The sequence below is a fragment of the Carassius auratus genome, unplaced genomic scaffold, assembly GCF_003368295.1.
Source record: "Carassius auratus strain Wakin unplaced genomic scaffold, ASM336829v1 scaf_tig00216435, whole genome shotgun sequence".
Classification (NCBI taxonomy): Eukaryota; Metazoa; Chordata; class Actinopteri; order Cypriniformes; family Cyprinidae; genus Carassius; species Carassius auratus.
In genome coordinates this window covers 135,678-160,837 of record NW_020528570.1, presented here as the reverse complement: position 1 = coordinate 160,837, position 25,160 = coordinate 135,678, and the positions used below count along the sequence as shown (strand labels likewise).

Below are 25,160 nucleotides of genomic sequence, written 5' to 3'. Positions count from 1 at the left end.
TTTTTGTACCCTCAGGTGCACTGTTAAAATGCAGTTGTTCTGTTAAATCATACTGACAGGATTTTGTCAGTTCAAAGAAACAAATCCCTCTATCACTATCTCTCTTTCACATTTCCTTTTTGCTGAGCTAAGAAATGTCTAAAGTAGTAGTGGCTAAAGTGGAAAAGTTTGAGCACTGACAGCAACATGTTTGCCTAAACTAGACCCTTAGATGGCAGATTATTAGAATGCCAAAGTTAGTGACAGGATGTGTCAGAAACTTTGTCAGATGTTGTGATCATAACGAAAGTCTCCCACAGAACAGTGCCATAACTGCTCTGCCATCACAATAGATGGGACTGAGCCCAGTGTCAATTTCTTGTGTGACTATTTGTCCATCCTTTTTTAGCAATCATGTGAATGTGGCTATGGCCCGCTGCATGGACTGTCACAGTACTCATTATTAGTATGTAAAGTAATGGGAGTGAAATAAATATATTTGGTACCTAAAGCTGAAACATGTGATTTCTGAACCATTATCATCACTGAACAGAATTGCTAAAAAGTTTTTAAATTGCTTGAGCCAGTGTTGCTTTGTTTGAGCATGCCAAATAGACAAACAGCAATTTTACAGTAGTGCCATAGATACAGATTGCTTACAAGAAAATAAACTGTTCTTCTGTTCTTATACATATTAAACTGGGATTGGCAAAAGAGTTTTACGTGAAAATAAATGCAATTTATTAAATAAATTAGATATTAAAACGAATACTGTATTTGGTCAGAAGAGTTATGCAAAGCTTTGACTGTGACTATTTTCTTCTCATTTCAGGGCAGCAGATGCAGTCATAACGGGACATGTAGACAACATCATCACTTACCACGTGAATAATATCTCTAATGGCAAGGGTGGAAAGCCCCAGCTCCCCCTGGTAAGAAAGGACATCACTGAACTCTGATTACACTAAATGTTAAGAATGTTTGCTAAAATGTCAAGATTTTCACAGACATATTAAAAATGTCTATTTTATTGTGTCCGTTTTAGAACAATCAGATTGGATCCCTCAGAAGTGAACCTAAACAGCAAGGAGTTCCGTCCCAGCAACAGCCCTCATCTCTCGCCAGTGATCAGAACCACCAAGCAGCCTCTAAAGTAGCGCAGTCAGGCCAGCAGCAACAACCTCAAGCGCAACCCACCCAACCTCAGCAACCAAGCCAGGGGGCAAAACCAACTAGCCTGCCTCCAGACAATGCACCTTCAGCTGGTATGGACTCTAAGAGCCTCCCCAGCAGTAGCCCACAGGATGGTGCTGGATCCCACGATGGTAGCAACTCTGCAGGGACACCTGGTAGCCAGGCCTCCAACCAGCCTCCCAATTCTGGCCCTCAACAGAGCTTTCCATCCCTAGATTTACCTAAAGGGTAGATGCCAAGCTCACAGCTCAACACCACCAGCAGCTGGCTCATGAAATCATGTCTAGCATGGGGAAAACCCTGAGGCCTTTCCCAAGAGCAACTTGAACACAGGAACGTTCTTTACAGACTTTACGTGATATACAGCGTATGCTCTTCCCAGATGACAAGGACATGGCTGCCATGGGCCAGGGGAACATGGGTGGACCCCTGCCCAATTCTGCAATGATGGAAGGAGGACCCAAGAAAAGGAACAAGGCCTCTCCAAGCCATGATGGCCCAGTCAAAAAGCCTTGGGAAGCCAGGTGGTCCAGGAGGCCCACGTCCAGATGGCCTCCCTTTGGTCCGCCTGGTCCTAGAGACATGCCCTTTTCTCCAGATGACCTTGGACCCCCTCCACCAGGTCCAGGACCTATGAACTTGCATCCAGGTCCTGGTGGAGAGCATGGAGACCATATGACCCCAGAGCAGATGGCCTGGCTAAAACTGCAGCAAGACTTCTATGAGGAGAAGAAGCGCAAACAGGAACAAATGCAGCATAGGCCAATGGGAGACATGATGCTTCATCAGGGTGGACCTAGAGGAATGATGCGAGGTCCACCACCACCCTACCAGATGAATCCTGGAGAGGTGTGGGCCCTGGTGGCCCTGAACCATTCCCTGACCAGATGAACATGGGCCCCAGGGATGCATCCACACATGCAGAGGATGCCTGGCTTCCCTGGCATGATGAACCCTGACATGGAGGAGCCTAATACTATGCCCAGACCTGGAATGAACTGGCCTGATGATATGCCAAAAATGGGGATGGTAGGGGATTCCCTCCTGGGCAAGGCATGTTTGGAGGTCCTGGTGGAGGGTGAAAGATTCCCTAATCCTCAGTCTGTACAGGAAGCCATGTTCCATCAAGGTATGGGTGATAAACAAGGCATGGGTCTGATGCCTGGTATGATGATGGAGATGAATCGAATGATGGGTAATCAAAGACCCATGGAGCCTGGAAATGGAGGTGGCATGATGTTTCCTAGAATGCCAGGTGATGGTCCATGAGCCCCTCATCAAGAATGGAGTTTGTTAAAGGTCTTGGTCGAGACATGAATGAATTTGGTATGGGACCTGGAAACCTCAATGTAAACATGGGTCCTGCCCTCAGATGATGAACCCTAAGATGAGAGATCTGCCAATGAACCTTAGTCCAGAGGAAATTATGAAGATGAGGCAAGGTGGAGGTCCAATGCCTGACAATGTTGTTCCTTCACAGAGAATAATGCAGGGGCCTCCTTTCCCTGACCAGCCCCATGCAGGAGACCTCAACATGGGTCCCAACCGACAATTCCCTGGCATGGGTCCCAAGCCCTGGAAATCCAAGAGGTCCCAGAGGCGAGCCACCCTTTGGACCTGACCAGAGAGGAGGCAGTATGGGGAAAATGGTCGTCTTAGTCACATGCCTCCTTTACCACCGAACCAAGCTCCCAACAGCTCAGGGCCTCTGCCTGGCCAGAGAAATATGAGTCGCAAGCCCTCAGACCTGAATGTTCAGTCTGGCCCTGCTAATTCACCCAACATCAATGTCAACCCGCTAAAGTCACCAACACTGCGGCAGGTCCAGTCGCCAATGCTGGCTCACCATCAGGTAACCTCAAGTCTCCACAGACGCCATCCCAGCTGGCTGGTATGCTAAGCGGACCATCAGCGGCAGCAGTAGCAGCAGCAGCCATTAAGTCTCCTCCCATGATGGGCTCAGCAGGGGCATCACCCGTCCATATGAAATCTCCTTCACTTCCTGTCCCCTCCCCTGGCTGGACATCATCACCCAAGCCACCCATGCAAAGCCCAGGAATCCCTCAGAACAACAAGCCTCCCCTTAGTATGACGTCACCAAATATGATGGGCAATGTAGAGCAAGGTACAATACAAATTCCTGCCTAAACAGAGGTCTTTATTACTCATGTATGTTATACAAAATTACTTTTTAGGCAGTGTACATTAGGGCTGACACTAATCTACCACTTTAACACTATCCCGATACTTGTGTGCAGATTCAATATAAATTGCGATTGAGTATTGCGATTATAGAACTGTTGCGATTCGATATTACAATATATTGTGATTTCTGTTTGCTTATTAAAGACTAGACAATGGAAAATACTTGATTATACCCTTAAATATACAGTACATGATGAGTTATATTAACAAAAACAATGCATCACATCTTTCTGAACTTTTATTTTAGGAGCATACACTGTGTATATTTTAAAGTACCTTGAACTATAAAACTTTCAAGTACCAAAACCCTGAACTTGCACTTGAATATAACAGTCAAATGTTCACCAAAATGAGAAGAAGAAAAAAATGAAATAAAATAAAGTGCTATGTTACTTTACATAGTCATGTTTTCCCAGCAGTGTGTAAAATCCAAAGTGTTTCAACACTTGGGATTTAAATGTGAAGGTGCAGAAATAATTCTCAAAGAGGTTTGATCCTTGGTCTCCATCATGGTTTTGCTTTCTCATGCTGGCTTGAAATGGATATGACATAATAATGCAGTGGCACTGTGCACGCAGACGGCTCCGCATGCTTTCAGATCTTTTTTTGCAATGCTTTGAATTCATATGTCGATTGATCTGCTGCAGCTTCAAGTCAAACACGCCTATACATTTCTCCCTCTGTTGGGATAAAAGCGGTAACTTTTCCCCACTACCTCTTAGGAAATGTGAAATAATTAAATATAAATTGATTCTCAGGTAAACCAATCGATTTTTAAAAAAAAATCATTTTAAAAGAATTGCGGTATTATGTTTTTTTCTCCCACCCCTAGTGTACGTAGCATTTTTGTGTGTGTGTGTGTGGATAATTTCTGTTTATCGGTATGTACCAGTGTTGGTCATTTTTGATGGTGCCCTTTAATTTAAACATTTGGTTGACTATAGTGGTTGACTAAAAGTGACTTTGCAACTACACGTAGATCACTCATGCTTAATATTTGCTGACACATTTTATTGGTTCCCCAACATTGGAATGTTGAAAGACATTCTACTGACTATAAGTCATTTTGCATATACAACTTATTCTGTTAACCCTAACCATGACAGTCAACTAATACTCTGACAGTTAGTTGACAGATAGTTGAACAGTTAATTTTCAACTATCTGTTGAAAGTCGTGAAGTCATGGCCTAGTGGTTAGAGAATTTGACTCCTAACCCTAGGGTTGTTCGAAACTCGGGCCAGCAATAACACGACTAGGTGCCCTTGAGCAAGGCATCGAACCCCCAACTGCTCCCCAGGCGCCGCAGCATAAATGGCTGGCACACTGCTCTGGGTGTGTGTTCACAGTGTGTGTGTGTGTGTGTGTGTGTGTGCACTTTGGATGGGTTAAATGCAGAGCATGAATTCTGAGTATGGGTCACCATACTTGGCTGAATGTCACGTCACTTTTCACTTAATTGTACTCAATGTCTAATGCAGGGTAGCCAACCCTGCTCCTGGCGATCGACTGTCCTGAAAAGTTCAGCTCCAATCCTAATCAAACATACCTGAAGCAACTAATTAAGGTCTTTGGATCACTTAAAAATTAAAGGCAGGTTTGATTAGGGTTGGAGTTAAACTTTGCAGGACAGTCGACAGTTTGCCAGAGAGAAGGGTGGTTACCCCTGGTCTAAGGGATCATCTAAATAACCAGGCTCTGTTTCCCAAATGCATTTGACGCCCAGTAGATCGTAGAACCATTTCTTAGCTCAGCTAAGCTCTTGAGAACACGGTCCAAGAATATATTTAGTGGCACTTTGTTTTCATGTGGTCTCAATTATTCCTGCTAATTATACTGATACAGCAGGACCTTTTTAGTAATGTTTTTTAGCAGCTATTGACCTTAGAGGTGTCAAATAAAATGTCATTGGTAAAAGCTTTTCTTCCATCATCCTACACATCCTCTGTCCTTTTCTTCTCAGGTGGTAATCCTCCTCCCTCAGCTCCTCCCTCCAATAGTTCCTCCGGTCAGCCAGGTGGCATGAATGTGCCAGGAAGTCTTCCATCCAGCAGCCCCTACACAATGCCCCCAGAGCCAACATTATCTCAAAATCCTCTTTCCATCATGATGTCCCGCATGTCCAAGTTTGCAATGCCCAGTTCAACGCCCCTCTACCATGATGCGATCAAAACTGTGGCTAGCTCCGACGATGACTCGCCACCTGCTCGATCGCCAAACCTACCATCTATGAAAACAGCATGCCCGGTAAGGACTATAAGAGTTAATGAAAATGCAGTAGGATTTGGTTATGGTGGCATTTTATGGAGGTCTTTTCCACTAATTCAAAATCATTCGTTCTCTTTGTAGGTATGGGTGTGAACCATCACCCAGGTCATCCTCGAATGATGACGCCCAACTCTTCTGGCCCCATGCCTTCCCTCAGTCCAATGGGGATGAACACTATGGTCTCCCAGCCACTTTCGCATGGCATGCCAAACCAGATGCCATCGCCCAATCCCATGGGCCCCAATATGCCTCCTCACTCTGGGCCTATGGGTCCAGGCATGATGCCTCATGGTATGATGATGAACCCAGTCTCCCAAGACCCTGGCATGGGCAACAACCAGATGATGCCACAGGCCGTATGGGTCTTACTCACCGAGGACAGGGTTTCCCTCCAGGACAGTCACCTCCACAGCAGGTCCCCTTCCCTCACAATGGTCCCGGCACCAGGGTGGTTTCCCTCATGGGATGGGTTTCCAGGGAGAAGGGGCCCTCTGGCAGGATGGGCAATATGCCTCATGGGACGCTGGTGCGTGAGCCAGTCTATTGTGTAAGTACCTTAACAACTCCTAGGAGGCCAGGAGTTTTATATAACATGCCGGGTCGTCTTTAATCGGACTCTGATCTACTTGAGGTTAATGGCGACCAGGTGCAGTCAGGTATCCCAGGAAGTTTGACCCTTTCTCGAATTATCCCCTCTGAGAAGCCTAGCCAGACTCTGTCCTACTTCCCTCGTGGTGGAGACGGCCCCTGGTGGGAAGCCACCAACGCGTTCTGGCCCACCTGCTTTCCCCCACATGCAGGGGATGATGGGTGAGGGCAATCCGAGGATGGGCTCCCCATGCAGGGAATGGGTGGTCCTCGCCTGGTCCTGGACATATGGGACCACAGGACAATGCCATGGGCAATCCAGGCACAAACCCCATGAGAGCCCCAGGTTTCATGGGTCAGGGTATGATGGGGCCACAGCACAGAATGTTGTCTCCTGGTCAGCAGCAAGGAATGATGGGAGCCCTGGAATGATGCAAGGAAAGGAACGGCCAATGTACAACCACCCTGCCCTGTGGGCTTCTCCTAACATGATGATGTCACTACAAGGGATGAGTGTCCTCAGCAGACTATGATGATGCCCTCTCAGATGAGCCTCGAGAATGGCAGCAGACATGGGCATGGGATTTAACCCTGGACCAGGAAACCCTGGGAATATAATGTTTTTGAGCCTCCACTAGGTTATGAACAGTCGGAAACCGTGTAACCAGTGAAATAAAAACCTTCGTAATGAAAGACAAAAGAAACTAGATTATCAAGCAGATACATGTGGAAACCGGGACATTTTCTGTGCACATACACACCCTGACACCTGGTTAGAACAAGGTCTATAGCTTGCAAAGTTGATGGGTATCCATCACATACACATGGATGTGTTCACAGGGAATCTTCTACAATGGTAATGTCATTTAACAGGTGGAAGATGTGAGAAGGCTAATTATGCTTTCCTCAAAAGTTGGGCTCAGGTCCGGCACTGTTTGGAAGGGACTTTTTTTCAATAACTTGGGAATGTATATGGAATTTACAAGACCGACTCATGTCCAGAATATTTGTTTGACACTGTGGACAAGATGCCACATATAAAGTCTACAGCAAACCAAGTATGAACGTTTAGGGGCTTCATTGTACTTTTATACATAGTTGGAAACCAGGAAAGATTGTTGAAAAAAAAAAAAAAAAGTCCAAGAACTGAAAGAATAGACATAAAAGTGGAAAAGTCAAGGAACATTTTGTCACAAGGTGCAGCGTCTTGGGCTATATGTTTACATCTTATCGCATCACTTCCCTCCAAACAGGAAATGCTCTTTGTATGTGTGTACTGTACTTGTGTTGTTAAAGGGATTCTACCAGTGATTTCCATAGTTTTTTTTTCATCTTCATTTGTAAAGGGGGGATTGAGGTGGTTGTGCGTGGACAGTAGGTGACACAACAGCACCACAAAATACTGTGGGGCGTACAGAATATTTTAAATTTAATTTTTTTTGCTACTCCAGTGTATGATAAAACCAAACTAAGACCTCGTACAGATCATAGTATTATTAAAAAGCACAAACAAGAATTAACTGTAAAGAATAAAGTGTTTTGTTTTCTCCTTTTCTTTTCTTCCTTTTTTTTTTACTGGTAGAGAAAAACACATTGACAGTCAGTAGGAGCAGAAATCAGATGTATGCAGTGTGGTCTCCCGTTCCTGTTTTAGAAACCTCTGTAAGCTGGTGTGGGTACAGGTGACGGTGACTGTGGAGGGGCATTTTTGAACCCCATAAACCAGCAGCACTCCGTTCTGCAGTGACGCTCAGGCTGCCGTCTGCATATCCGTGTCTGTCAGACAGTCATGCTGTCGCTATTTGCCACCACTGCGGAATACATTGAAAATATATTTTTTTTGTTTAATTGCTTGGCTGTGTACAGCGATACAGTGCAGCACTGACAAAATCTGAGCTACTGGAGGGTGGGCTCTCTCTCTCTTTCTTTTTTTTTTTTTTTTGTAGAAAACAAATGATTATTAAAACGAAAACAAAAAAGCTAATAGGTTGTCCTCTTGTCCCTGCCCCTCCTGTGTTGATGCTCGTCATGTGTAACTCCATTGAATTTGGTACTGAACCACTTCCTAAGGCTGGGCTGTGGTGTTGGACGACAAATAAAATATATTGTTTGGTATAAAGCGTGTCAATGCCTTTGTGTGTATTGCGTGGCTACTAATGGTCTTCCTCTGCCTCCTAGTGGCAGGTTGTTTTCCTTTAAAACATTTTTTTTTAGCTACCTAGACATGATTATTTGGAATCTGTTATTATTAGTATACTGGCAGTGTTTCACATATTAAATCTGGCTTTGTAATAAGTTTTAAAGATATAATTTGGCACTAGAATTTTGTAATGTACATTCCACAAGATGATCACTCCTGGGCATTTTTGAGCAATGCATTTTTCCTGGATTGCAAGTTGCTTTGCATAAAATTATCATGTAAATCACAAATATGGGAGTACTTTGGATTTATGGAGAATCTCTATTTTGCTATTATTATTATTATTATTATTATTATTACTATGCAAAATCTTTGGACTACTCTCTTATTGGTAATTTAAATCAAAGTTATTAACAAATTAAATGTAATTTCCATCTGCAAAGAGAATAGTTCACTAATTTGGTCCCCATTTATCCACCAGCACAAAATGTAAAGCACTTAAGTGTCAGGATAACAACAACATATGACCTTACATATGACTTACACAGAGCATTCTGAGCTACTGGCTAGCATGGTATTGTAGTGGAGAGTGATTGCGCCATCTAGTGGTAGAAGTGACATGATTAGTTAGATTTGACATTAAAGTGGTAGGGGTTTTTGTGTATGTGTGTGTGTGTATAGATGTATGCTGACATTCTTAGTTTTTTATTTTATCTTTACTGGAGTATGTAAAACATAACTAACATTTAAAAAAATCTGATTCATAAATTTAAGAACAAACACATCTGTTTTAACAAACAGATTTCAAAATATGACCGCAAAGGTTAAAACCACAACATTGGTTTACATTCCTTTTTTCTTTCATATTTTCAGGCTAAGTATACACAGTTGGGCTCAGTTCAAGAGCTCTTCACTCCAGATTCTCTACGTTTAAATCACTCTTGCAGTGTCAGATGATTTGTTTTTAATCAAATTAGATGCAACTGTTTCTTCAGAGCTCGGCTGTGATGACAGTCCCCGGATTTACAGTGATGTTTTCATTTTTGCAATAATATTTCCCATTGCATTTGTCTCTCTCCATTGTCTTTTTTTACAAAATCAAAAAGGGTTGCGAATTCACAGTAAGTGTTCAAGATGCAAAACGTCCATTTCAAATGGTTAGCTCAGCGTCCATTTTCCATTTCAGAAATACGTTTGACGAAGTAAGAAATGTCCAGAATATTTAAATACTGCTAAGATCAGCAAATATAAAATAGAAACCAATAATAAGAAGGGTAAAAACGTCATCAGTGCATTATGGTGCAACACTATATTATAGTAGATTATTACAGTGAAACTGTGGTGTAGATTTTGTTTCCAATGCATTTGTCCAAATGCAAAGTGACAAAAGGATTTTCAGAGTGTGAGAAGTTTCTAAATTTTGATTTCATGTAAACGAATATATTTATTGAATGGTTTTCCTTATGCATCACTCACTCACATTTGTGCATCTGTGAATTTTCTGGCTCAGTCTATCAGACAGCAATAAAGTAAATATGTTAGGTCAAGTGCAAAATCATATTGCATATTTCTGATTAGTCGCACTAGACGACCCTTTTCCAGATGTGACCGGTCAGTGCTATACCGCAAGGTCGTCCGGTCTCATGCGGCTGCTGGTCCCGCTGCTCTTACTAAACCTTCGCTTGTCCTCAACAAAATCACTGCTTAGAAACGAAGGCGAGGCGCAAGAGTTGGGCGTCTCTGTAGGTGTATGCGAGAAGCTCAAGAAGTTGACCCCCAGGTAGTCTTGACCTCGATGGCGTTCAGTGACCATGTTCACTGAGTTTTGCTGGTGCTCCAGCCGGTCGTGAAAAGGCGGGCAGGTTGGGTGTAAAAGCGAGTGTGCGTGTGTCTGTATAGTAGGGGAAGATGATGGAGATGTCAAGCACTGGTTGAAGTCGGGAGGTGGAGTGCAGGCTCGGTTGGGTGTGGACTGGTTTGGTGAGACTGCAGCCACGGTTGAAGGTGTATTCGGTCGCTGTTTGGAAGCCTTGTATCCTTGCAAACAACCCTTAAACTGCTTCCACGCCAAATGATACAGTTCTACGATACTTAGCAGCAGCGATACAGCCCCTACCACCAGCATAAACACAATAAACACGTTCTTCTCCGTAGGTCTCGAGATGTAGCAGTTGACCGGATGCGGACACGGTGAGGCCTTACACACGTAGAGCGCATTGAGGAAGACTCCATAGATCATGTACTGGACTATGATGAAGATCACTTCCATTACAGAGCGGATGAGGATGCTGAGTACGTATGTTTGTAGCAAAGCTCCCTTCAATTGCACCTTCCCACCTCCACCTTCGTCCTCCTTCCCACAGTTCTTGTCTTCCTCTGGGTACTTCTCTCCATCTCGGTCTCCTTGCGCTCCTTCTTCTTCCTGCTCTTTCCTCCTCTTCTCCTCTCTGCGGACAATGTGCATCGCATGTCCCATGTAGATGAGAGAAGGTGTGGACACGAACACAATCTGGAGCACCCAGAAGCGGATATGCGCGATGGGGAAGGCTCGATCGTAACAAACGTTCTCACAGCCGGGCTGCTCCGTGTCGCAGGTGAAGTCTTCCTGCTCGTCGCCCCACGAGGACTCTGCGGCCGTGCCCAGGACCAGGATCCGGAAGATGAAAAGAATGGTGAGCCACACCTTTCCCACCGAGGTGGAATGTTCCTGGACTTCTTCTAGAAAGTTCCCGAGTAGACTCCAGTCAGCCATGACTAGTCCGAAGAGCCTGAAAAAATAAACGATATTGTGCATGAAGGGAAACCTTATAGTTTACTTATTTACGTTGTGTAAAGTATGCTGTAACAGTAGATGTCTTCTGTTTGTACATACTTGTTGTGCTAAATCTTAGTACAAAAGGAGGCATAAGTATAGTTATTGAGGTGTCAAGAATTAAACATGTCAACTTAAAAAGAAACATTTAACCTAAAAATTATTTATTTTTTCTCATGCCATTGCAAACCTGTGACTTTTTTCTGTGGAATATAAAGATACTTTGAGAAATGTCTGCATTTTTTTTTTTTTTTGTCTATAAAATGGAAAACTAAGAAGACTACTATCGGGCAAATGATTTATTAATTTGTTCCCTCAATGTACTAAAACATGCACACGAGTAAATTTTCATACCCTCAATTTGCTAAATCATGTGCACACTTTACTAATTTGTTCTCTTGATTTATAAACCGTGGGCACACTTTATAAATCAAGGGAACAGAATCGCAAATCGTGTCCATGTTTTAGTACATGACTTTTGGTTAAACTACACTAAAATTGACTAGTCTTCTCCATGACCTGAAATTGAATAATTTCCATGGAAGTACTTTACGCTAATGCTAGTATGCTAACACTTCACCAAAATTTGTACACTGGCACTTTTTTTTTTAACTATTTGTGAAATCAGTCATACACAGCCATCACTCATAGAAGGGTTTGCGTTTCCTTGCATTGGCCTTTTCTCACTTGCATTGACCTAAATACTGTTATCCATGAGAAAGTCATGTGCTGAAGAAAAGTTAAAAGGTGTAAATGACTTAGAGGTGCTCTAAACCACTTTTTTCCAAAATGAAATGAATAGTACTTTCGATGAAGTGTAATTCAAGTCATATGCGTCGATTACAAAAGCTACTTTATTATATGTTAGGGTGGTCCATCTTCATGTGACTACCATGTTGGGTCACATGACCACTCAAATTCTACTCACTTTATCAATTATCTGCTCTAACACAACTGCAAATATGGTGTTTTAATAATTGCATACTACATTGTTAACCAACTGTTTGTTTTCATGTTAGATTGCATCCACACCAGTAGGTGTCAGTGTGAAGTCTTATTGACCAATGAAATTCCCCTAAAAGTTCATGCTAGTTTCTTCTATGTTATTTAGAAATAATATAGTGTAGTAAAATTTAGGAACGTACTGGAAATGTTACCATATTTAAGCCCTGTTTAAGTGCTTTTTGCACTGTGGCTCGACTTTGACCCAATTTCAACCTTGATTTTTCGTAGAAGACAGTGTAACTTTGTGACTCCCAGGCTGCATTCAGAATATCATACTACTCTTATTATTTATGCCACATTAAGATATGGGGGAAATAATGCTAGTTGTATGCCATTTCGAACTCTGCCCTAGATAGTATAGTCACATACTACACTGCCTAGTGCCTTCTCATGCTCTTATAAAACAAGGACAAAGATTTCGAACATGCAGTGACTGTATATTTGGGCTGTGTTTGTGTAGATTTCTGTTATTCAATGCTTTTCCCACACACTCAAGTACTGGGAGTCTGGGAAAAGGAGACGGAAGAATTTGAGGAACCTACAGCTAAAAATAAGCAAAGTACATATTCAGTGGCATTTGTCTTTTCTGGGTATTTGATGGCTGAGCATTTCCTGTTAACGTTTTAAAGCAACTGTAAATATTTTAACAAAGTAACATCGCCTGTCAATAAAGTTTAAGCATTTTGGTATATGATAATCCATTAAATGTGTTTAAAACGAAGCAATGCAACATGGTGCTGCATTATATTTACATCTTTTAAAAAGCTTCAGCACACAATATTTTAAAATAGCACAGCTTTGTCATTATTTACTCACGTTACTCACAACCTCATGTTGTTCCACACCTGTTTGAATTTCTCTTATGTTGAACATAAAATATATTTTGAAGAATGCTAGTAATCAAAGAGTTCATGGTCTCCACTGACTTACATAGCATTTCTTTATATGCTATGGACGTCAATGAGTATCCAACAACTATTTGTCCTTTAGGACAAGGTGATGCTGGATAAACATCATGTGTATGATTTTTCTTTTACATTTTTTTTGTTGGTACATGTGTACAAATTACACAGCATGATGTTCTTTATCGGTCTGGCTCGCTCTCCCTCTGGATTAATGCAAAGTTTAGCGTCAGAGTCTCAGTCCTCAAGGGAGTTTATGGCAAGATCTAGCCCAGAATACTCTCAGCGCTTTAACGTGAGAACTTGGTCTAGACTGTGTGTTTAAAGAACAGTATTGAACAAATATTTAGATGTAAATTTAACTGTAGAAATGCACTGTGTAAACAGACCCTATTCAGATCCAATCTGCCAGAAGTTTATCAGTCTGGACCTTGATGCCCCACCAGCATTATTTTAAGAGTACATTTCAGCAAGGAGGGAGGTTTTAGCCTTTATCAACTTCCTCCTCTAAAGGTCACATACAGAAGAATAGGCTCATTGCTTCATAACTGATTTGTTACAGTAATGACCAAATAACTATTCATTATTTTTTTACACATGGCTTGATTCCTATAATATTATTTGCGACTAAAAATTGCTTTATTGCTATTGTTATCCTGTGAATTCAATCGCTCTCTATATACATATGATGGCAAAAATGACTGGGAAGGGTATTTTGGCATCAGATGTGGGAACCACATCTTTAAAGACGGACTGAATGTGGCGGAGTCTCTATATAAGTGTCTCGCTCCACTTCCCTTTAAGGAAACAATCCTAAACAATATAATTTCCCTCTTACAAGGCACTTGAAAGGAAACTGACTGGGTTCAAGACACTGAGGCCAAAGAGGTTATTGGCACACTTAAAAGACTTTTGTGCTTTGCTGTGAATTCAGTCTCACTGTACTACCGTTGTCGTGGCACAGAATGGAGGTTTAAGAGTTTGTAGGTGAGAATGTAGTTGTGTAGACTAGCATCCACAGGGTCAGTGACCGTTCAGCGTTCATGGCCACAGCCTGCAGCCTTGTGCCTAGTCTTGCATAGTCAGACCTTCAGACTGAAGAATCTATGGAAGCTTTCATTGGCCAAGGCCTACCCATGAGGCCATTTGACAGACATGTCAAACAACCAATCACAGTTCGTTTCGATCATCGTCGCTTTTCGAAGTGTGGAAATGTTTCCACAATAACAGACCTGTGTGTAAAAACTTTCAGATGATTTTAAAGATTCTATGCCGTGAACATTATTTCACATGCTTTTGTAAATCCAGCGTTTAGTTGATCCTGATAAGCGCTTGTCGTCACAGTTGTAAACACAACAGCTTTCTTATTTCATGAGGGGGTTTGGCATCATGGTATCTTTGTTTCGAGGTGGAACGTTAAAGAACGTGACACACACGTCTCGTGAAAATCCTGTAGAATTCAACCAATCTGATGACGACTTTGACACTCCTGAAGTGTTTCCACTTTTGTGTCCCATATGCTTCAGATATTTAGCCAACGGTCCGTGGCCTTGACGTATGAGGCTGAGACTACCTTGTGCCTAAAGCCGAATCTCAGTCGTGCTGATAAATGAGCTATATTATATTATATTATATTTTATTATATTTTATTATATTATATTAGATTATATTGTTCTTTCTGGCCCTATAATCAGATTGGCTGAGAGGAGTGTGATATTTGGGTCACATACCATTTGTATCACTCATCTTGCCGTATTTCTCACAGTGACATTTCATGTGGATGCGCAAATCCACTTTTTTTTTTATACTTTTTTATTTTATAAATAATACTTTTTTTTTTTAAGGCTTTTTTTTTTGACAAAAATGTACTTGTTTAGACTTAAAATATGTGGTTTGTTAATAAAATGTCTTTGAAAGAGAGCAGACTTCCCTCGGCTATTTAAATGAATGTTTTATTGTGAATATGAGATTGAGCTGAAGAATGAATGCTGTGTCAGATGCAGGTACATTAATCCGACTCGCTCAGTCCATCTTTCTTTCACTATACTCTCTACATAATACAATGAGCTTTTAATACAGATGTTGTTGTGATGTTTTCGAATTAATAACAGAGGCTTGGGCTCAGCTGTTAAACTGTCAAACTGAGATTTGGCAGAAGGGAGTAGTTCTGCACAAAAGAGGGGTTTTAAAGACACTACGTTGTGGTTTCGTATATATTTACACACACGTATCATCAAACTGTTTGCTAAATGTAATATCACACTCGTAGCCATGAGATATGGCTGTATATTGGCACGCTGTGATTTTTTTTTATGGCCAAATCACAACCATGTCCATATATAGTCATATTTCTCTGATATGAGTGTGATATTGCTCATACATTTAATTTGCTCAGTGTCTTGTTTTTTAGCAGGAGAAAGGTGCTATAATGTGATCCGAATGTACTCGGCCAAGTTATTTTAATGAGTTGGTCGAGCCTTAATTCTAATGTAATTCAGTAAAATAACTGATGATTTGTTCATCTCATTCTGTCTTGAGCTTAAATAAACATTTACCTGTTTGTTTGTTTTTTTGCTGTAGGGATTTTTAGTTGCCACAAAAAGTGTGTCATGGGTCGGCAAACTGTACATCAGCAGTCTAACTGTATGTGAACATTTCTCAGCGCTATTTCTGTGTCAGTGAACCTTACAGGAGGAAGGTGGTGAGACCTACTCCCTTCTCCACTTGTTTACCCCAGGAAAGGAGAACAATGTGGGAGGTTTTTGTTTTTTTTTTGTGGCAGGGGCATCTGGAGATAGATAGGGGCTGCTAAACAGCCGCACAAACAGCAATCAAGAAGAGAACCATGCTCTTCCGGCCTCTTGTCCTGTCTGTTTGAGTCAGTACTGTGACAGACGGCACAATCAAGAAAGCATGCTACCTACATAGATATGGAATTCAGAGTCAGTAGCAATACAAACAGAAAATCTACATTATTATTACACAGTCAAATCGACTTTTTAGAGTTCGATTTAAAATCCTGAAGATAAATCAGCACTGATGGATTGGTCTTACACTGCTCGTATACCCCTGAACAGATGGACATGTTTGGTTTAAAGTCAAGAATCAGAAGATGAGATGCGGTGCTATTCCAGAAGAATGGGTGTGTATGCATAAGAGTGTGATCAGCAATCTAATGCAGCTGACAGCGTGGCTGAAATAACTTGATGACATCTGAAAACTAAAAACAGCAAAAGGAGCACCAAGGCTAAGCTTTAGAGATTGAGTTTTGCCATAGGATACTCCTTCAGAATACTCCTCCATCTGTTCAAGGCTCCCATTGTGTGTCGATGTATTCAAAGACGCTCTCCTGGGAACCATCATAACCGTTTATTCATCAGGCTTTTCCTATTAGTTCCCAGCATATTCACTGAATAGAGAGACCTGATATTGATTCAAAGCCAAAGTCTGCAAGGTTAGATTAAATTAGAAAAGTGAAACACCTACTGAATTTCATATTCAGAATTTTACCGGGTGCCAAAAATATTCCCCAGCTCCTTAAACTCTGATCAATGTCAGAAAGTTGAGATTCTAAACAAATCGTGATTTAAAGCTGCAGTAGGTAACTTTTGTAAAAATATATTTTTTACATATTTGTTAAACCTGTCATTATGTCCTGACAGTAGAATATGAGACAGATAGGTCCTATTGCCATTTGCAGGAATACATCGCTCCCGTTAAGAAGCAACCAATCAGAGCTGCGGTTCGTAACTTTGTTTGTGTTCAAAATGTAGAAATATGTATATAATAAGCGAGTACACCATGAATCCATTTTCCAAACCGTGTTTTTGGCTTGTCCTGAATCACTAGGGTGCACCTATAATAAGTGTTTATATCCGGACTATTTTCTATTGCTTCGGGGGTACCGCGGCGGAGTAACCCAGTACCTTTGTGATTCTTCATAGACATAAACAGAGAGAAGTAGTTCCGGCTACGATGTTCTTCCGCAAGACGCAAGCAGTTCTGTTTATTAACCGCTAGAGCGTCAAAAGTTCCCTACCGCAGCTTTAATTAGGGGTAGGAGTTTATATGAATTTATGTCTGAGAAAAAAATAAATAAAACTATTCATAAAGCTGAATAAATAATATTTCCATTGATATTGAAGGCATTTCCATTCATTTAATAATATTTTAAAACTTAATGTTTGTACATAATTGTTTACATACCTTTAATGGTTGTGGACCAACAGGTGTTTGATAAAGACCCGACAGGTGTGTGTTTGTCTCTCTATCAACTGATGGGTAAACAGCTGGCAGTTTAGTGGTGATGCTTGACAGATTCTTGATCGCTCTGCCGCTTTACCTGAGAACACTTCCTGTCTCTTCTGCTTTTAGGATGTGTGATTAGTTGCCAGAACTTCTTGGCGGGCTGACAGTCACCGAGCCTCAGAGGCCTTCACACTTCAGCCGAAGCTTTACGTTGATATATGGTTCTGTGGTTATTGTGTGTGTTTCAGATGAATGATCTGGAACGGAGTCAGACTGTTGATGTCCTAAGGATTCTGAAGAGCTGAAGGTATGTTGACACCTCAGTGGAGAATAAGGTGATTGAACTGCAGCTCCTGTTGTATCTTCCTAACAGAGGTCGAGTTGTGGGCACAAGGCTGTTTGCAGACAGATTGAATCTTGTTCACTTGTCATCTGTATATTCCACAGACTGATGGTGAAAATGGACTCTTTCCTAAGCCGGATGACAAAACGTATGTCGTCTCCTTTCAAAGATAAAGCTGGAACACCGTCCACAGTCTCTGGGTTTGAGAATGGAAAGATGAATGTCTTTATAGATGCTCACCTCTGGTGTTTCACCCCAGAATGACTCTTCAGATACGTCTAGTGTAAAATAATCCTATCTCTTCGGTCTTCAGTTCAGTCCTCGTCCTCTCAGTGTCAGGGGACGACAGATTACGGACTTGCTGATAATCAGAAACAGCTGCTAGCAGGCCGACCACCGTCGTGGATGATCTGGAAGTGCCCTCATACTCAAAGGACATGTTAAGAAATGCCACCAGAGCAGTACCACCTCCTTTTCCCTCCCTTTCCTTCGTCACCTCCTTCTACTCCTCCTCCTCATCTCCTCTCACAATGCCGGACTGCCACTCTATTTTAGTTGGAGGAATATCTCCTCATCAGGAAGGAAAGTGAGATTGTATTGGGAAACAATAGGGACTGGACTCAGGCTTGTGGTCTCCTGATTATTATTTTGAGCTCTAGAAGGTTCATACGACTCAACTGAAAAGCAAACTTATTTTTCTTTCCGTGTTTTTTTTATTTTTTAGTATGTGCCTCTAACTCAATCAAAACCCATAGGCAGGTATTATTAATGCTTTAAGCCTGTTTTATTATAAACTAGCATCATGCACCCCTATGGATGGAGGGTATTAATCCATTACACAGTATCTTATAGCAACACATTTTTTTAGGTTCAGAAATCTTAACATTTAAAATTGTGATACAGTTCATAGAAATCCCTTGAGATCTGCATCTCTCAAAACACTGATGTTTAAAAATTAATTGCATTTATTTGTTTTATATCTGTGGTTTCTAAAGTAAAAAAAAAGTATCTTATTCCCAGCAAGGCTGAATTTATTTATGAAAAAATACAGTGAAAACAATTATATTGTGAAATATTATTACAATTTAAAACTGTTTTACATTTACATCTACATTTACATTTTACATTTAATCATTTTAGCAGACGCTTTTATCCAAAATGAGAACAACGTAAGCAGTCAGGTCAACAAGAGAATGACAACAGTGCCATGACAAGTCTCAGTCTTTTTTTTTCTTCTTCTTTTTTTAATGAAAAGAAAAGGAAAAGTGCTTGTATTAGTTGGTTAAGTGCTGTCGAAAAAGATGAGTCTTAAGATGTTTCTTGAAAATGAGTAAAGACCCAGATTGGGAGGTCATTCCACCAGCTGGACACAGTCCAGGAAAAGGTCAGAGAGAGTGATTTTGAACTTCTTTGGGATGGCACCACAAGGCGTCGTTCACTTGCAGAACACAAACTTCTGGAGGGCACATAAGATTTAACCAGTGAGTTTAGGTATGTTGGTGCCGTGCCAGTGGTCGTCTTGTAGGCAAGCATCAGTACCTTGAATTTGATCCGAGCGGCTACTGGTAGCCAGTGTAACCTGATGAGGAGAGGAGTAACGTGAGCTATTTTTTGGCTCATTGAAGAGAATCCTCGCTGCTGCATTCTGGATCAAGTGCAGAGGCTTGACAGTACATGCAGGAAGCCCCGCCAGGGGAGCATTACAATAGTCCAGTCTGGAGACAACAAGAGCTTGGACAAGAAGTTGGGTGGCTTGCTCTGATAGGAAGTGTTCACTCATATTCTTGAATCAAGTTTGTTTGACAATCCTCATAAGGCTGGGGTTCTCTCGGTTGGTTTTGCATCTTTTCTTCCACACTTCCATTGAAAAGCTGTATTTTCAGCATCATTACTCCAGTCTTCAGTGTTACATGATCCTTCAGAAATCCTTCTAATTTGCTTCTAGTCATAAGCAAGTTAATACATTTCTTTTTATTATTGTGGAAAACAGTTGAGCTGCTTAATATTTTCGTGAAAACCATGATGCATTTGTCTCTGTTCTTTAATGAATAGAAAGTTCAAAAGAACAGAAAAAAAAAAAAAAATGAATACTCATAAATGTATTTACTGTCAATTTTGATCAGTTTAAGGCATGCTTGCAGAACAAAACTAACCCCAAGCTTTTGAACACTATTGGAAATAAACCATTTTGCATGGGGATCATTTGACTCATATTATTAAACTATTTTGTTTATAATCAGTGTATCATCAATATAATCAAGACTAAGAAATTTGTTACAAATATCAACATGATACTTCAATGTCTGCCAAACTATTAAAAGTGCCTTTGGGTCTCTATAAGAACAAAGACGTACTCATCCAACAAAGCCCTTTGATTACAATGTTTTTCCCACAATCTTTTAAAAAAGTAGCTTGCCACACTACCAACTTGACAACAAATATCTCTTTTATAATCCTTCACTTTTATATGAGTGATGCAGGCACATGATGTATTGAAGAGACCCACCATGTGACCGCTCTAGCTTTGGGCCACTGTTCAGTTACATCAGTCTGGAGTTTGCTTCCTTTATTTCGGTTTCTGACACCAGTCTCAAGATCTCTGATCAATTAATAAACCTGGAATTATCAGTATAACTAACAGAACTAATGACTGTAGCTTCTGTTCCTTTAATGGGTCTCCAGAGCTGCTGGAACCACTAAAGGAAACGTGTGACTGTGGCACTTGAAGTTGTCATCAACACCGCTGACTAACAGCACTCGCTCTCATCAGCTCTGGTCATACGGACAGCGATAAAATGCCTTTCTCTTCATTTAGCTCTGGCACAGTGTCCCAAACCACACTACACCACCTATAAGCCTGAAATAAGGTCAGTGTGGGGAGTAAATGATAATGTAGATCATTGCTATATATTGCTCAAACAGCTAAAGGTCAAAAGTAGTTCTTCTCAGCTCTGCTCACACCTTACGTGTTCATTAAATTTAAGAAGATAATAGCACTTAAAAGTGATAGTCATATCAGTTGAATTTCAACCATCCTTTATTTATACCCTGAAGTCAATGCGAGGACCATTGTAAGGATAGTGACCTGCCCTGACCCCTCACATTTTAGACACCTAGACAGTGTTAATCCACTTGGTGACCGTGCATGAAAAGACAAACGTTTCCTTTATTTTTTGCTTTCATGCTTCTATGCCTCATATTGACCTTTTATTGTTGTCCTAACAGCCAAGCGGATTATTACGTAAAAGGCTTTTGCAAACGGCAAACAACTCATTGGCAGTGTTCAGATTTATATTGTTGGCTTTTTCTGAAACGGACAAAAAAAAAAAAAAAAAAAAAAAGCAGAATAACCTCTTGGTGTCTGTCTCCGTCTGCTCTTGTGTTCTGGTGTCAACGTTTATTTTCGCATTCACCTTTTGGAAAACAATGGAGAAAAGATGGCAGCTTTCCACACTCAGCAAATATCTTTATTGAAATTCTTATCCGTCACAATGGTTGTGCTGATACCTTAGACCCTTTCAGATCTGACATTCAGACTCAGCTTCAGGATTATAGGGGCAAAAGTGAATTTATTTATTATACATTTTTTTGCTGGGTTACTTAGTGGCTGTTGAAGTGTGCAGTTAATCTTGAACAAAAAGTATTAAGATGCTATGGCCATTTTTTAAAAGGAATGTCTTTGCATTAGAAACAAAAACATAAAGCCTTCTGTGAATAAAAGTGATGATAGAGTCCGAGCTATTTTTAACAGATGAATAAATAGTTTTTGTAAGTTCACATAAATTCATCTCATTCACACAGATCATTCTTTTAAGTGTTTTTTTATGTAAAAGAAACTTTTTTGTTGTTGTTAATGGACAATGGACACAAACTTATGGGAGAATGATTATTATTATTATATTTTATTGTTTGAGTTTTATTTTTGCACATCTGCTATGTGGGAGTATTAAACTAATCATGATGCTGAAATCACCTCTATCTATTTTTACTGGACACCGTGAAGCTGCATAATGCTAGCAAGTGATAGAGACACCCTTGCATCAGGGTTATCACCTGAGAGAGAGTGGACCCTTCTACAACCTGGTGCTAAAGAGAGATCTGACTCGACCCTGACAGAATCCTGGCTGAGAAAAAAAGCCAGACAGCCACACGTTCATACATGGCAACAACATCTGGCAAATCTGTAAGAAAGTTACTGGTAATACTCTGCTGCACTGTTCTTTGAATGTAGATTTCCACATTAACTGGATTTAACTTCTAATGACTGCAGCACAATCTGTACATTTACATTAGCTAAAGAATTGCATTAATAACATTCTAGACCGTTTTATTGATCTTAGGTCATTTTCAATTGAAATCTTTTATAGTTTAGAACATTCTGAAATTAAGACATATCTACCAGGCCCTTAACTCATTTTTGAGCACATCTGATTTAAAACCTGCTGGAATTCAAGAGTAAAGTTCAATTAATTTTTTGTGTAATTAAGTAATGTAACTGCTAACTGAATTAGCAATAGCAGAATTAGAAGACCTGCAACATAATTTTATGTTGTGTTAGGTAAAATTGTGATGCAACGTAAGTAGCGAGAGATATTTTCTTCTATATTGTGAGATAGAAATGTAAAAGAGGAGTAGGGCAGGTACTCCGTTCTATCTACTGGGTGATTCTTGGATAAAGGCAATTTTTGCAATAAATTTGATTTGTAAACCCCTGCCCCTCTTCCATCCCAAAATGCGACATTTGAAGAACAAGGCTCTCTGAACTCAGTGAACTCTGGTTTGAGCTGATGAACATGACTGATTGTCAAGATGATCTCCTCGCCCCATTTTAACCTCCTTTACTTTATCAGGGCCACTAGACTCCAGTCTTCTAGCCTCTCTTTGTGACTTGTGACCACTCTGCCTTCCGTCTTTCTATTGTATTGCCATGGGCCTTTCTTTCCTCTTGCTGTACCCTAACCAACGTGTACATGCACAGGAAGTCCCATATCCATTTCCTTTGAGTTTGGACAGAACAATTGATCACCTTTTCTCCACCCTTTTTCCTGCCAATTCAGTATTGTAGGTGATCCATAAAAGCCCATGGAAAGCTGGAGCTCTTGGTCAGGGTGTGGTTAGATGGTTGTTTGTCACCATGCTTCCGTGAAATTAAACTATTTAAAACCCCAATGCTATGTATGTGGACTTTTTTTTTTTTTTTCTCAGGTCATTCCGACTCTTGGAGGTAATCATTTAGCAACACTAATGGATGTTTAGCCCTTTGTTAGAAAGGCTCAATCCAGAAACCAAGAAAGACTGGACAGCGTCCCATCGAAGTTGTTTGTTATCCACAACAAAGGCTCAACCAAACCCAGTAGTTAAGGTGTTAGCCAAGAGTGTTCTCCATTGTATTCCATGTGGTGGTGCTACTTTAGAAAGTGGCGTACAGAGATACGTTAAGGATAGTTTAATAACCCCATTCACAGTATCACAAGTCTGCAGTGAGGCTTCATTCACTCTTTAGTCTCCAATGTGGAATGGAAGTGAACTGAATCAGGTAAATCCTCCTTATTGTAGCTGGTATCTCTGGCATGCACAAAGAACAGAGAAGAGAGAACCACACTGGATCCATCAAATGGCTGGCGCTAGAATAGAGATTAATGGGGATTACCATGGAAGAACAAGAGGATGGGAACCACTGTCAAACCATGCAGGAGTTCAGTGTGAGCCTGGAAAGATATTTAGAAAGTAAATCCACATTTTACACATTTACAGAGAGAATGTGGTACATTCTGTTAGTATTGCTCACAAACACATTAAAGGGATAGTTCACCCAAAAAGGAAATGCCTAGAGTAGTTACTCACCCTCATGTTGTTCCAAACCCATAATAACTTTGCTTATCTTTGAATCACAAATTAAAATATTTTGGATGAATTCGAAGAGCTCTCTGATCCTCCCATTGACAGCAAAGATCCTAACATGATTAAGGCCCCCGAAACATAGCAAGGATATCATGCTGCGATGGTTCAACTGTAATTTTACGAAGCTACAAGAATACTTTTTGTGCACAAAGAAAACAAAAAGAACGACTTTATCCAACAATTCGTCTCTTCCAAGTCACCCTAGCACCATTTCGCATGCTATTCTGTGTCAGCAGCATTGTACACAGATACGCTGTTTTTACATTGTTTATGCTTTGATCTGAACGTAAACAATGTATCCGTGTATATATATATATATATTGCATACGTTGTTTACGTATGTGATAGTATCTCAAATCATAGCTCGTAAAACTACGGTTGAAACCCTGATGTCACATGATGGATTATTTTAATGATTGCTGCGTTTCTGAGCCTTGTTTGTGGTAATACCCTTGCTGTCTGAAGATGAATGAAGGTCTGACAGGTTTAGAATGACACGATGGTGAGTAATTAATTACAGAATTTTCATTTTTGTATGAACTATCCCTTTAGGTGACCCAGTATGTACAACCAGTAACAATACTTAACATGTCATCTGGATAGACCAGTCATTGTTCAGTTTTGGATGTTAGTCTCTAGAATGGTGTATTAGTTTTCCCTGCAGGATTCTAAACTAATTTAAATAGCACAAACTCCCATAATAAACCAATGGAAATATCATGTAAACCATTTGGCTACGGAAGTCCACTAACCAGACCAACACTATCAAGTATAAACCAGCTTAGACCAGAGTTTCAGCAAGGGTTCTTCGATATAAAAATACTATCCTTGCAAAAGCTACTGTTATTCTCACTTGGGTTTACACATCCCAAGTGATATTAAGTCCCAGTCATTCAAAGCAAAAGCTACAATGTCTCTCTAAAGTTATGCGTCAACTCAATTTTTTTCTGTACAGAGTGAGAGCACAGGAGATGTGTCCCCTTTTCTCTTTCCCTGCTAATGGCTAATGCTACCTGTATGCTAATGCTAGCCTTTCACTGTATCCTATGTAGTTTTATGTCTGTCAGCTAAATCGTCCCACAGGAGCAGGAAACGTGGCGCAACAGCATGTAGGCAGATCGGCGTAAGATAACTTTGTTTGAGAGATGGTCCTATGATTAGCCATAGCCTGGGGCCTGCTTCATTTGCACAATCTGGGCTCATGCCTCAGTGCGCACGTTTAATGGACACAGCGGACTTCATCATGACATCATGCCTTTGTGTGAAATCCCAACACCCATTCACCACTCTGCTGCTGGCTTAGGCTGCCAGCGCCGGCAATATCAACAAGTAGCACCTTTAAATGAAGGCTTCAGGGGCAAGCTAACACGAGGACTGTTTGCTCCAGCATAGTCAGATGCATAATGCAGAGGATGTTGAGATACTTGTGTAGGAATAAAAGTCTATGACAACTAGGAGAACTAGGATAGGATAGAATATCTGGTTTATTTATTGTCAGGCTATATTGGTTGCCAAAAAGTTCAGTAGATTACTAAAACAAACATCTTAAGATGGTCTGCTGGTTTCTTCTTTTCTC

At 40.7% G+C, this 25,160-nt stretch overlaps 1 protein-coding gene and 1 pseudogene across 1 annotated transcript; one reads left to right on the top strand and one right to left on the bottom strand.

The window, feature by feature from the left end:
- The first annotated feature begins 735 nt into the window (after positions 1-735).
- Positions 736-6,871, top strand: LOC113098161 (B-cell CLL/lymphoma 9 protein-like; annotated as a pseudogene).
- A 2,833-nt stretch (positions 6,872-9,704) lies between these two features.
- Positions 9,705-11,318, bottom strand: LOC113098160 (gap junction alpha-5 protein-like). Its single transcript, XM_026263113.1, has one exon. The coding sequence runs from the start codon at positions 11,165-11,167 to the stop codon at positions 9,992-9,994; it is 1,176 nt and encodes a 391-aa protein (XP_026118898.1). The 5' UTR covers positions 11,168-11,318; the 3' UTR covers positions 9,705-9,991.
- Between the last annotated feature and the right edge of the window lie 13,842 nt (positions 11,319-25,160).

Bases quoted from the DNA above. Each gene is read 5' to 3' on its own strand.
- LOC113098160 (XM_026263113.1), bottom strand. From the start codon at position 11,167: ATGCACAATATCGTTTATTTTTTCAGGCTCTTCGGACTAGTCATGGCT.